Genomic DNA, 13,945 nt, shown 5'->3' with positions numbered 1-13,945 from the left:
ACTCAGAGGTTTCCATGAGCCACAGGAGAGAATAAATACTTAGAGTTTGTAAATAATGACAGAGAATCTTGACCCAGATGTCACAAGGGAGTTTGAATGAAGAAATGCGTGTGATGTTTTTCCCTTTTACAAGACTCTTACACCCGAGACAGGCTGCTCTGCACAGAGGGATCTGTCACATGTAAACGAACCAACTAAAGCACATGAGTGATTCTGCTTCCTCTTGTAATGTTGACATCAGTTGTTTTTTGTAGGCATGGCAGTTCCTCGGGATAACCCAGGCAGAGAATGAAAATGAACAAGCAGCTATTGTCGCCCTCCAGAGGTAGATGAAGCTAAGTGCAAAATCATGGGCCTGGTGGACACTTGTTAATGGACTTCCTGTGGTTTCAGATTTGTCCTTTGACCGTTAAGTACGCTGTAAAAATGTGACCAGGATAAGTGCCAAGATGCCACATATTACTTCCATTTAGCTCTGGAAAACAATTTATGAAGAAATCGTGTTCTTAAATCGCAGTGTTTTACCAACTACAAATTGGCCTTCATTGGCACAAAAGAGTCTATGTCAAAAGCAGTCATAAAGTAGACTCATTGAATCAATAGTTCTTTTTAGCTTTCTAGCCTTTTGTGGCATCTGAAAGCTTTCTTCAGGAAAAACATACTCAAAATTATCTCAATGTAATTTTAGTTCCATGTGTCTACAGAGAATCTCCTGAGATAGTTTCAGCATCCTGAGCCCCTGACTAAAGTTCTAGACTACTTTGGGTGGGTGTAGCATCACATCTTACTTGATTAGAGCCCCTATTTAAACCCTGGGAAAATAGCCCCTACCAAATAGACTTTCACTTTCCCTACTCTTTCTTATAAATAAATAAATGTATATTTATTATACATCCATATATATGTAATCTCTTCCTAAAGAACTGATATAGGTTCTGTCTAGGGCTTGCTAAGCAAAGTCTTATCCACAGATCACCAACATCGTCATCACCTGGGAGCTTGTCGGACCTGTACAACTTCAGGCTGCCCCCACCCCCAGGCCTATTAGATCAGAATCTGCATTTTGCCAGATCCCCAGATGATTCTCATGCACATCAAAGTTTGAAAAGCCCTTGCCAGCGGCCAGTGGGATAGCATGAGGGGGAGCAGCTGTAGCCCGTGCCTCCTAAACCCATATTAGTAGTTGAAACATGGGGAATTTCCCTCTCCTTTATGAAACACTGTACAGTCATTTCTTAACATCCAAATTTAGTTCAAGTCAGTTTGCTTTGTGGACAAGATACATTTAATATGTTGATAGTAGATCAGCATTAAAATAGTGATATTCCCTACTTCTCATTAGATAAACTAATTACTAATAAATTTTATGCAGGATTAGCCTCATTTTCTATCGTTTTTAAACCATTTCATTAAAATTACCAAATCTAGCACTAATCAGGCTGAGTTTTAACTTTCTTAAAAATGTGCAGCGGTCCCAATTTTCATGTAGATAAATATGGTATTTCCAGAGACAACATAAACTTAGCAATGTTTTTGCACCATCTAATTAATAAAGACCTCACATTTTCTAAAGAACTGTCCAGACTCTGGCTCCAAAAAAAATCTGAGACTGGCTTTTATTTTGCCTTCTTTCAGGTGCTTAGAATTGCAGCCCAACAACTTGAAAGCTTTGATGGCTTTGGCTGTGAGTTACACTAACACCGGACATCAGCAGGATGCCTGTGAAGCTTTAAAGAATTGGATTAAGCAAAATCCAAAGTACAAATACCTTGTGAAGAGCAAGAAGGGATCTCCAGGCCTCACCCGGCGGATGTCTAAGTCTCCCGTTGATAGGTATCCTTCTCATTAAATTACATCCGTGTACACAGTCACCTTCAGGGCAACTAATGAGCCTCGGTCCCCACCACCACCCATTTCAGGATGGTTTGTAGGACAGCATTCTGCTGGAAGAGCAGCACTGACCAAAAAGATTGATGCCGAGACCAGAGCCAAACTTTGGACAAATGACCTACATTGTGGACACTCCCAGACGTTTATCTGAGTACCATATTTCAAAGCCAAATGCTTTGGACATATAATTAACCGAAAATAAGTTATAATAAATACCAATGTGCCAAGTTTTATAAAGCCTGAGAATTAGGTGTGGGGAAAAAGGAAAGTCCTTTCTTCTGGGAATTTTGTTTCTATCAGCAATAAATCACGATGTTAAATTCTCACTCAAGCCTTGGGAAACTTAGCCCTGGGGTTTTCTACATTGGCATCGTAGGGTCCATGGAACTCTCCTCATCAAGACCTTACTTAGCACAGTCTTATCTGTGTACAACAAAATATTTCGTGAAAATCAGGTATTTTTTAACCTACAATATTAACAGTCCTCTCATTAAGCTAAGATATTTTAAGCAAGATTTTTCCAGTCTGTTCTCCTGGAACAGCAAACATACTAGTAAATCATTTATGTTCAGACTATTTGGATTACAAATCTAACTTGTTTCCCTTGTAGCTCTGTTCTGGAAGGAGTGAAGGAATTATATCTAGAAGCTGCCCACCAAAATGGAGATATGATCGACCCAGACCTACAGACAGGTCTGGGGGTACTGTTCCACCTGAGTGGAGAATTTAATAGAGCAATAGATGCATTTAATGCTGCCTTAACTGTTCGGCCAGAGGTAAGTGCATAGCAAGAAACCATAATATCCTCACAAAATAAGTTTTCACAGGCTACATTTTGTGCATTTCTGCTGCACTTCATTTCCCTGCATCCAATGGTTTAAAGTGATCGGTACTGATATGCTACAGTGGCTGTGAATACTTAGATACCTAAAATAGAAACATGATTTGCCTGACAGCATCAAACAGTAGCTGCTCTTTGATGAATGAAAGTCATTTCAGAGGGTTGTCCATAAAGATTTTTGAGTAATTCACCTGTCGCGGTCCATGTCCATGAGCATTGGATACAGTTTTAGCTATCATCTTTCAGCAGGGAACAGGAGAATACTCGGTCATTGTGGCTTGTGCGGGTTGTTAGAGAGCTCTAATTTTGTCATCAGGACTATTCATTGTGGAACCGCCTCGGGGCGACCTTGGCAAACGGAGACCGCAGCGAGGAAGCCGTGGAGGCCTACACACGAGCGCTGGAGATTCAGCCAGGCTTCATCCGGTCCAGATACAACCTGGGGATAAGCTGCATCAACCTGGGCGCCTACAGGTGAAGTATGGCAGCAGGCTAACAACCAAGAGCCACGCTCAGGGCTGAGGTTAAATAATCTGAAAGGTTGTTTCCCAGTAAAAAATACCTCCTTTTGTAATCTCCTCTTGTTAAGGGTAAGTTTCAAACCTTCAGATCCTGAGGGATGTTGAAACAGGAACTGCCTGCCCCCGTGTTGCTTAATCTTTAGAGAGCAGCAATCATTGGGGCATCTTGTGAAATGTAGATTCCCAGGCCCCTCTCTCAGAGATTTTGATTGATTGGGGCTTAGGATAAGTCATCTGGGTTTTTAACACCCCCAAGGGCAACTCTTTGAGAAACATGAGCAGTTCAACCCTTCATTTCCCAGGTAAGGAAGAAAAGAACCATGGCGGGGTGGGAACAAGGGAACCCAGCAGAATGACTCAAGAGGGTCTCAAGGCCAGTTTTTGGCAAAGGACAACCAAGAATTCAGGTTTTCTAAACCAGGGGTCCCCAACCCCTGGGCCGCAGACCAGTCTGGGTCCGCAGCCTGTAAGGAGTCAGGCCACACAGCAGGAGGTGCGTGGTGGGTGAGCAAGAGCGAAGCTTCACCTGCCGCTCCCATCACCCTCATCACAGCCCGCGTCACCGCCATCCCCCCCACCCCCGTCCGTGGAAAAACTGTCTTCTACGAAGCTGGTCCCTGGTGCCAAAAAGGTTGGAGACCGCTGTTCTAAACCTAATTTACCAGTAAAGTTAGTTATTAAAAGAAAAAGGAACAGATTTTTAAATGGTGGGTTTAGAGTTTGAAATGTCTTTCTCCTCCTCTCTTGACTCCTCATTATCATTCAGGTCTGTATCCTCTATCTGTTCCCCATCAACACGGACCATAAATGACCAAAAGTTTGGGTGATTTTTTTCTTTTCTTTTCCTATTTTTTTCTATTTTCTAAACCAGGTATTACTTTCATAATTGAAAAAAAAAATAGAAATTAATGTTAGTTTTAAACTCCACAAAAAATGTAAACCCTTTCTCATTCTCAGAAAGAGCCAGGCTTTTACGATCAGACAGACTTGGGTTCAAATCATAGCTCTGCCATTTACTGGTTTTATAACTCTGGGCATATAACTTTGAGCCTCAATTTCTTCATTTGCATAAAAACAAAGAGGTAATAGTATCTATCTTGCAGGATTTTTTTTTTAAATAAATTTATTTATTTATTTATTTTTGGTTGCACTGGGTCTTCGTTGCTGTGCATGGGCTTTCTCTAGTTGCCGCGAGCGGGGGCTACTCTTTGTTGCGGTGCACGGGCTTCTCTTGTTGTGGAGCACGGGCTCTAGGCACGTGGGCTTCAGTAGCTGTGGCTCGAAGGCTCTAGAGTGCAAGCTCAGTAGTTGTGGTGCACGGGCTTAGTTGCTCCACGGCATGTGGGATCTTCTCGGACCAGGGCTCGAACCCGTGTCCCCTGCATTGGCAGGTGGATTCTTAACCACTGTGCCACCGGGGAAGCCCCCTTGCAGGATTATTGTGCAGGTTAAATGTAATTGCCTAGCACAGAGCAGATGCTCAATACCTAGTAGGCATTATTATTATGAGTGTTAACCATTGCCATAATCGTCATCATTATTATTATTATTTAGATAAGTCATGAGAGAGCTGCATAACTGGATTGCATTCTTTTGACATCTGAAGAATTGCTGTCTCTGAACTGTGTTAGAGCATTGTGCCACTGGCAATTATTGAAGCTTTAGAAACTAGTTGCTGCATTTATACTCAAAGGATCTTAGAAAGAACATTAGTCACTGGATTATACTCTGTCTTCTATGAGGATCTTAGGTCAAAACCAAGAATAGCTGAGTGATTCCTGAGCAGCCTGTTTGTTTTATTTTGTGGATGTTGTGAAATGTGCCACTGCAGAGGCCCTCTTTACCTCAGCTCCACAAAGGGCCGCAGTCAAATCCGTGCTGTCCGTTCCATATACTAGCTTCATTCCTGTCTCTGTCTGATTTCCCTAACCTGATTTTATCTTTACTACCTTTATTCACTGACTAGGTTGGTTCTTATGTACTTTATGACACCTTAGGCCCTTCTTTTGGAGCAAGGAGAGATGTAAATAAATACATATGTACACATAGACATATTGAGTTCACTAAAGGAGGCCTTTTAAAACAAAATCAAAGTATAGTTGATTTACAGTGTTGTGTTAGTTTCTAGTGTACAGCAAAGTAATTCAGATATATATTTTTTCAGATTCTTTTCCATTATAGTTTATTACAAGATATTGAATATAGTTCCCTGTGCTGTACAGTAAATCCTTGTTGTTTATCTATTTTATATATAGAGTGTGTATCTGTTAATCCCAAACTCCTAATTTATCTCTCCCCCACCTTTCCCCTTTGGTAGCCATAAGTTTGTTTTCTGTGTCTTGTGAGTCAGTTTCTGTTTGGTAAGTAAGTTCATTTGTATCATTTTTTTAGATTCCATAAATAAGTGATATCATATATTTGTCTTTCTCTGACTGACTTACTTTACTTAGTATGATAATCTCTAGATCCATCCATGTTGCTGCAAATGGCACTATTTCGTTCTTTTTTATTTTTTTATGGCTGAGTAGTATTCCATTGTGTGTGTGCATGTGTGTGTGTGTATACCACACCACATCCTCTTTATCCATTCATCTGTCAATGGACATTTAAGTTGCTTCCATGTCTTGGCTATTGTAAATAGTGCTGCTATGAACATTGGGGTGCATGTATCTTTTCAAATTAGAGTTTTCATCTTTTCCAGATGTATGCCCAGGAGTGGGATTGCTGGATCATACAGTAGCTCTATTTTTAGTTTTTTTAAGGAAACTCCATACTGTTTTCCATAGTGGCTGCACCAGTTTACTTTCCCACCAACAGTGTACAAGGACTCACTTTTCTCCACACCCTCTCCAGCATTTGTACTTGTAGACTTTTTCTTTTAATAAATTTATTTATTTATTTATTTATTTTTGGCTGTGTTGGGTCATTGGGTCTTTGTTGCTGCACGCAGGCTTTCTCTAGTTGCAGTGAGCGGGGGCTACTTCGTTGCGGTGCGCGGGCTTCTCATTGCGGTGGCTTCTCCTGTTGAGAAGCATGGGCTCTAGGTGCATGGGCTTCAGTAGTTGTGGCACATGGGCTCAGTAGTTGTGGCTCACGGGCTCTAGAGCACAGGCTCAGTAGTTGTGGCGCACAGGCTTAGTTGCTCCACTGCATGCGGGATCTTCCCAGACCAGGGCTCGAACCCATGTCCCCTGCACTGGCAGGCAGATTCTTAACCACTGTGCCACCAGGGAAGTCCCTATTATGTGTAGACTTTTTGATGATGGCCATTCTGACCAGTGTGATTATAGTTTTGATTTGTATTTCTCTAATAATTAGCGATGTTGAGCATCTTTTCATGTGCCTGTTGGCCATCTGTATGTTTTCTTTGGAGAAATGTCTGTTTAGGTTTTCTGCCCATTTTTTGATTAGGTTGTATGGGTTTTTGATATTGAGCTGTATGGGCTGTTTGTATATTTTGAAGATTAATCTCTTGTCGGTTGCATCATTTGCAAACATTTCCTCCCATTCCGTAGGTTGTCTTTTCATTTCGTTGATGGTTCCTTTGCTGTACAAAAGCTTATAAGTTTGATTAGGCCCCATTTGTTTATTTTTGCTTTTATTTCTTTTGCCTTGGGAGATTGACCTAAGAAAACATTGGTACAATTTATGTCAGAGAATGTTTTGCCTATGTTCTCTTCTAGGAGTTTTATGGTGTCATATCTTATATTTAAGTCCTTAAGCCGTTTTGAGTTTATTTTTGTGTATGGTATGAGGGAGTGAGTGTTCTAACTTCATTGATTTACACACTAAGCTTTAGAAAGGCCTCCTTTAGCATGTAAATTTTCTAAAGCTTCAGGATGAGTTTTAATTGTAACTCCTTAGTGTAGAAAAAAAATACTTGAGGGGCCAATAAAATATTTTCTTGACATTCACAGATGTAAGACTCAGTAGGGCAACTATTTGCAGGAAGCCATGAAAATCCATAATAGGTAGAAATGGACAAACTTTGTTGAGGTGTGAATTTTTTATCTCAAGCAGAAAGTCTCCTGTATAAGAGCAAGTCAATTTTAGGGTTGCCAGATAAAATGAAGAATGCCCAGCTAAATTTGAATTTGAGATAAATACCAAATATGTTTTTAAGATAAGTATTTCCCAAATATTGCATGGGATATACTTATACTGAAAATTATTCATTGTTTATCTGAAATTCAAATTTAACTGTGCATCCTGTATTCTTGTTTGCTGAGTCTGTCCACTTGAATCAAATAGATACTTTGGAACAGCAAAGTGTTTTGTCTAAAATATGTGGGTCTTTTATTGTCATGTAGGATATGGGAAACCTTGTGAAGTAATAAACATCTTGCATTTTTTTCCTGAGAAAAAAGGCCATCAAGAGAGACATAAGCCTTAAATGCATTCTGAAAATAAGTTTCACTTGCGGTATAAGTGGGTGCTTAGGAAATAACAACCCTCAACAGAGATGTGGCCCAGAAGAAAGCCAGGAGTTGGTATCCACCAGTCTTGGGGCTTCTCCCTCAAGAACCGCAGGTGTCTGTGTATGTAGCTATAACATGCGCTATTTGTCATCTCACACGTTCTATACAGAGTCAAAGGCGAGGCCTCTCCTCCTACTGTATACAGTTGAAATAAGGAGAGGAAATTGGCATTAAACCTGGGTGGAGCTTAAAATGCTACCCTTTTGTCAGTAGGAACTTCAAAGTAGAACTTAGACAAAAAAATCTTAACCTTTTCAAAAGTGAGGACCCCTTTTTAATTAAAAACATAAATCTCATCCCATTTGATAGGTAATGTTTTTAGTATTAGTATAATGAGGGAAAGCTACTATAAAATGAAGAATACTTTTAAATGAATGTGCTTTTTATTAATCATGACATAACATTTAGAACAATTTAAACTTATTCACACATATATGTGTGTAACATTTGAAAACTATTCCCACTTGTACGCGTACAGTCTTCTGAGTCCCCTCAAAGGCCTCTCTGAGTTCTCAAGTTGGGGAAAAGGTTTAGGCTATCTTCGTGAGAAAACCTGGAGTTGCTTGACGAGGCTAACAGGTTCGACTATTCTGTTACTCTCCACGGCCCTCGGAGACCAGTGCCACACATCGGGGCAGGAGCAGCCTGTGCGGGAGGGCCTGCAGGAGGGCATTCCAGCATCTTCCTTCCCCAGAGTTCTCACAGGCCTAGGATGATGAGAGGAATTGGAGTCACTGTCATTCGAGCTGCCTTCCTGTGCCGAGGAAGCCAGAAAGGGCCTTCAGAGTAAACTCTCCGTGTGCATCTGCTATAAATCCTCTTCTCTTCCTTGGTTACAAGAAACCCAGAAGAGGGGTGATGAGAACACCCACTCCCTTCCATTACCCAGGTTGCTACCTACAGCGCAGCCATTCCCCAATTGCCCTTTACTTCCGGGCAGACCTAACAATATAGATGAGCAAATGCCTGGATCACGTGCATTGGAATCAGAAATCCAGCCTCGCTTTCTTTATGGTTTCTTACCAGATGCTTAACAGTGACTACCTCATAGGATTAAATGAGATCAAGTATGTGAAAAGCTTTTAAGAAGAGTAAAGAAGATACAAGTGAAAGAGGCATCATTCTTAGCAAAGACAAGTTTGTCAGATACATATTACACGTTCCTAGGTGACAGGAAAGCTGAAGAGGGCAGTCCCTGCAGGTACACGGGGCACGCAAGCAACAGAGCACGGTAATGGACCATGGGAGCTAGGCCTTTGGACAGCATCTGACTCAGTGGGTCACAAACTTTGTATTCTTCGGACCCCTTTCCACTTTTAACAATTATTGAGAAACCTCAAGGGGCTTTTGTTTATGTGGGTTATACCTATCAATATTTACCATATTAGAAACAGAGAAAAGTTTGAGATTCATTTAAAAATAATAATAAACTAATTACATGTTAACATAAATTATATATTTTACAAAAAAAATTATTCTCCAAAAAAGTTTAGTGAAAAGAGTGACATTCTTTTATCATTTTTACAAATTTCTTTACTATCTTGCTTATAGAAGACACATTCTCACCTCTGCTTCTGCATTCAATCTATTGGGATACCACACATCATATAGTCACTGGAAAATTCCATTGTATATTCATGAGAAAATGAGAGTGAAATGGTAAAATGACATCTCAGTATTATTATAAAAATAATTTTGACCTCACTTATCCCCAGAGTTCCCCAGACCACGTGAAGAACTACTGACCTAACTTAATGATAGGCGCTTTCACATAAATGATTCAGCTGCACCTCACAGCAAGGCTTTAAAATGACTTTTATTCTCCCTGTAATACAGCTGGGGAAACTGAGGCTTGGAGAAGAAATATGCCTAAGGCTAAACAACTGGGATTCAAGTCCAGCTGCTTTGATAACAAACTCAACTCAGCCCGGCTGCCTCCTACTTCGAGAAAACTTAAACTAATGAGAAAAGTTAAGCTACTTCGTTTCTGAGTAAGGCCAGATGCCTCCTCTGGTTATATAAATCATATCTGCAGATGTATTAAGTCTTCAAATCATTCCTGGAGTAGGAGAAAATCAAATGCATTAATGAGTTAGCAATGGTTTTGCTATTCTTCCTGTCCCACATGACATACCTAAAATAAAGTTTGCTCTCCTTATTTCTTTCTGACTTCACTATATTTAACAATGACTTTTCACAGAGGACTAATGAGAGAATCAGAAAGTTGTTCACCTGATGATCCAAAACACCAGAGAGGTGATTTAGGATTTTAGACTAAGATAACTTAATTCATTTTTGTTTTATTTCTACGTTTGCTAACTCTGAAATCTGTTGCATTTTTAAATGCCTGTTTTTCTACCCTCTTAGAGAAGCGGTCAGCAATTTTCTCACTGCCCTCAGTTTGCAAAGAAAGAGCAGGAATCAACAGCAAGTTCCTCATCCTGCAATCTCTGGGAATATCTGGGCTGCCCTCAGAATTGCCCTTTCTCTGATGGACCAACCGGAACTCTTCCAGGCAGCTAATCTCGGTGACCTGGATGTCCTCCTAAGAGCTTTCAACTTGGATCCTTGAAGGAAAAGAAAAGAATAAAAAGAATCCCTGATCTGTGTAATTGTACTGAGAAATGCAAAACTATTTCATTATGAACTCCAAAAAGGATAAAACGGATGTTCAAAAGGCTATGGTGATATAACCCAAGGGAATTCCTACAGACAATACCCAGTCTCTGTTCAGATCCAAAAGCACAAAACATTATATAGTCAAGGTCAGGCTCAAAAGAAGAATTGATAGACACAAACCAAGATTAAGTAACTGTGTGAATACTTTTCACAAGCTGCAAGCATATTGCAAGTTTGTTCTCTGGGGTTTTGTCCCCACTTGCAACTGATGACACATCTATGGAACTTGCTCATGGGACACCTGGAGAAAGCACCGCCTTGGATCGGGGAACTGTGTTTCTGAACTGTCCCCTGAAATTCCCCCTTTTACCAGATTGAACATACTTTGGGCCAAGGTGCATGCACATATATTAACTCTTGACTGAAGAGAGGCATTGCTTAAACCTGTTCCAATTGTAACTTTTATTGTTGCCCTTTGATTCCAGAGAGGGAGCTTTGCTGGCAAAAGCAGTTTTTGCACTAGAAATTTTTGCTCTTCCCAGTCAAAACTTTTCTGGGATTGTATATGTGCACTTTAATATCTTATTTATGCCTTGCTGGAGTTTTGTTTTGTTGCTCCAATTTTTAACTTGGAGGTAAAAGATTAGAGAACTCAGCCTTGTTTGATCAACGGACCAAATAACAGTTCCTGAAAATAGTTTTTCAGAGTGTAGCGTTTTGAAGGAACGTTTTTCTTAAAGCAGATATGACATAGGGTGTAATATGTCAAACACAGATCTTATTCACATGCTTTTCTGGGACTGTATGAACTTAAGCAAGAGATAAGGTAGTATCTCTTCACAGCTTCTGTGCGGGAAGAAAGTTTGATGATATTGTGATTTCTACTGAGTTAACGTTAACTTGCTTAAATGTCGTATTTTCCTTGCTTTCTAACTGCTCTGCACAGTTAATATTCCTTTTAAATTGTTAACATTTTAAATAGTATTTAAGAGTGATACATACATCTTTTCCTTAAAATTGTGTTTTCTTAGTTCCATAATAATCTGCACTGCTCACCCTTTTGCATTCTAAGTGATAGAAGATCAGTATTTTCTAGCTGAACCACACTGAATGTCAGTGGTTTAATATGAAAGATGCATGCCTGGCTTTCACTTTGCACATTTGTCAAGCATCGGGAATTCTCTGCTGGCGGTGGTGGTTAATTGGTTACCTTCCACTCAGTTCTTCAGAGCGTTTTGTGCCTGTTGGGAGTTTGGTGATTAGTTGGAAAGACACCATTCTTTTTCTAAAGAATTAGAAAAATTGTTTGCAAAATGGTAACCAAAATATAATTTCACTGATGCTCCAATTCTAGTAATTTATCCTGGGAAGTTGTCCCATTCTTCTTTATTGTGTCTCCTTCCTTCTTCCAGAATCTTCCCCAAAGCAATCTGATCCCAACTTTTTCTTCATATTCTTTGGTTAGTAATAGCTGGTTACATTCGTGATTATAGTTACCCTGCAAAACAGCATTTGGGTCAAGAGTATAGTTGACTGGGGAGTTAGCTTCTGCTGGGAGAGGGGAGAGGAAATGTACATACATGCTGAGACATCAAACTCCAGGTACAGGCAGAAATCCTCTCTTCCGTTATGTTGGAAGTCTTGGGGGGTAGGAAGGGGTCCCAAGGACACATGAAACCACAAGTACTTGAGGCTTCCATACATCATAACCTATTCTAGTTTATAAAGACAAAGAGTTGAGGGCACTATGGTGGTGCCAGGCATTTATCTACATGTCAAAGCCCACCTGGGCTAGGTGATGCCTCCAGCTGGCCAGCAGGAGGCAGGGCATTAAGGCATTCACTGTTGGGCAGGAGTCACGACCCAGGCAAGCCTTCTCACTGAAGTCTGAGAAGCAAGATAAAGCTCAACAATATTTTCTAAAGAATAAACGGTATCCTTTAGAATTTTAACATCTTAGAAACTCAGTCTGGGGAAGGACTCTTGGGGCCCAGTCTCCAACCCATGACAGCTGCCTGCTTGAATATCCCTGATAGAATAGCATCCATTCTCTGCATGTACCTCCTCCCAATCCCTGTGCATTCACTGGCTGGCCAGCTGACGGGCATCCATCATAGTCCATTAGGAGCAGACTCTACAGGTGTTCTATTTATGATGTCATTCTATACTTTCAACAGTCACTCAATTTTGCAATAACGATAGGCTGTTTTCTTAGCCTTGCTGGCACTACCTACAGGAGATCAGTAACAATGTAAAGGCTGACAGTAGGGTAAATGTGGGATGTTTTGATTTGATTGTTGCTAAGTGGTGGCAAATTTTGCTGCCCAAGTTTTGTTTTGCTTTTGGAATACAAAGTAACTTCAGGCTCCAAAGAGTTGCATTAGAGGAGACAACCTTCCATTCCCATCATAATTTGGTAATGTGCAGAGCATTCAGTAAGATTTTCTGCAAGACACCTGTGTAAGTCAGAACCAAGACTTTCATAGGCTGTTAACCTGTCAAGAAGTGCAGAATTGTTGCCCAAGGAGTTTTTCAATACTTTTTTTTTAATTGACATATAGTTGATTTACAATGATCTGTTGGTTTCTCCTGTACAGCAAAGTGACTGTTATACATATGTATACATTCTTTATATCCTTTGCCATTATCGTTTATCACAGGGTATTGAATATAGTTCCCTGTGCTATACAGTAGGACCTTGTTGTTTATCCATTCTACATATAATAGTTTGCATCTGCTAACCCCAAACTCCTAATTCATCCCTCTCCGACCACCTCGCTTTGCAACCACAAGTCTTATCTCTGTCTGTGAGTCCGTTTCTCTTTTGATTTGTATCTTTTTTCCCATTTTTTTTTACTTTTTATTTTATATTGGAGTATAGTTGATTAACAATATTATGATAGTTTCAGGTGTACAGCAAAGTGATTCAGTTATACAAGCACATGTATCTATTTTTTTTCAAATTCTTTTCCCATTTAGGTTGTTACATAATATTGAACAGAGTTCCCTGTGCTATACAGTAGGCCCTTGCTGGTTATCCATTTTAATTTTATTTATTTATTTATTTATTTATGGCTGTGTTGGGTCTTCGTTTCTGTGTGAAGGCCCTCTCTAGTTGTGGCAAGTGGGGGCCACTCTTTATCGCAGTGCGTGGGCCTCTCACTATTGCGGCCTCTCGTTGCGGAGCACAGGCTCCAGGCGCGCAGGCTCAGTAGTTGTGGCTCACGGGCCTAGTCACAACGCGGCATGTGGGATCCTCCCAGACCAGGGCTGGAACCCGTGTCCCCTGCATTGGCAGGCAGACTCTCAACCACTGCGCCACCAGGGAAGCCCTGGTTATCCATTTTAAATACAGCAGTGTGTACATGTCAATCCCAAACTCCCTAACTATCCCTTCCTCCCCTTGTGTCATCTTTTAGATTCGACATATAACTGATATCATATGGTATTTGTCTTTCTCTGATTTACTTCACTTTGTATGATAATCTGTGTCCATACACGTTGCTGCAAATGGCATTATTTCGTTCTTTTTTATGGCTGAGTAGTATTCCACTGTATACATGTAACACATCTTCTTTATATGGACATTTAGGTTG

The 13,945-nt window shown here is 40.4% G+C and overlaps 1 protein-coding gene across 13 annotated transcripts in view; it reads left to right on the top strand.

Moving 5' to 3' along the window:
* The window catches only part of PEX5L (peroxisomal biogenesis factor 5 like), a 246,584-nt gene extending 235,218 nt beyond the window's left edge, over positions 1-11,366 (top strand). For 12 of the 13 annotated variants that reach the window (XM_082461401.1, XM_082461408.1, XM_082461409.1 and 9 more), the window contains 5 exons: positions 255-325; positions 1,636-1,833; positions 2,501-2,666; positions 3,048-3,205; positions 10,098-11,366. In XM_082461401.1, the coding sequence (XP_082317527.1) occupies positions 255-325; positions 1,636-1,833; positions 2,501-2,666; positions 3,048-3,205; positions 10,098-10,302 (798 nt within the window). In that variant the 3' untranslated portion in view covers positions 10,303-11,366. Of the gene's footprint in view, positions 1-254; positions 326-1,635; positions 1,834-2,500; positions 2,667-3,047; positions 3,206-5,953 lie in introns of all 13 variants that reach the window. The other variant, XM_082461406.1, reaches the window with a different exon arrangement.
* The last annotated feature ends 2,579 nt before the right edge of the window (positions 11,367-13,945 follow it).

The sequence above is a fragment of the Balaenoptera physalus genome, assembly GCF_965194825.1.
Source record: "Balaenoptera physalus genome assembly, chromosome: 4".
NCBI classification, from domain to species: domain Eukaryota; kingdom Metazoa; phylum Chordata; class Mammalia; order Artiodactyla; family Balaenopteridae; genus Balaenoptera; species Balaenoptera physalus.
The sequence above is the reverse complement of the archived record's forward strand: the minus strand, read 5'-3'. Positions and strand labels throughout refer to the sequence as shown.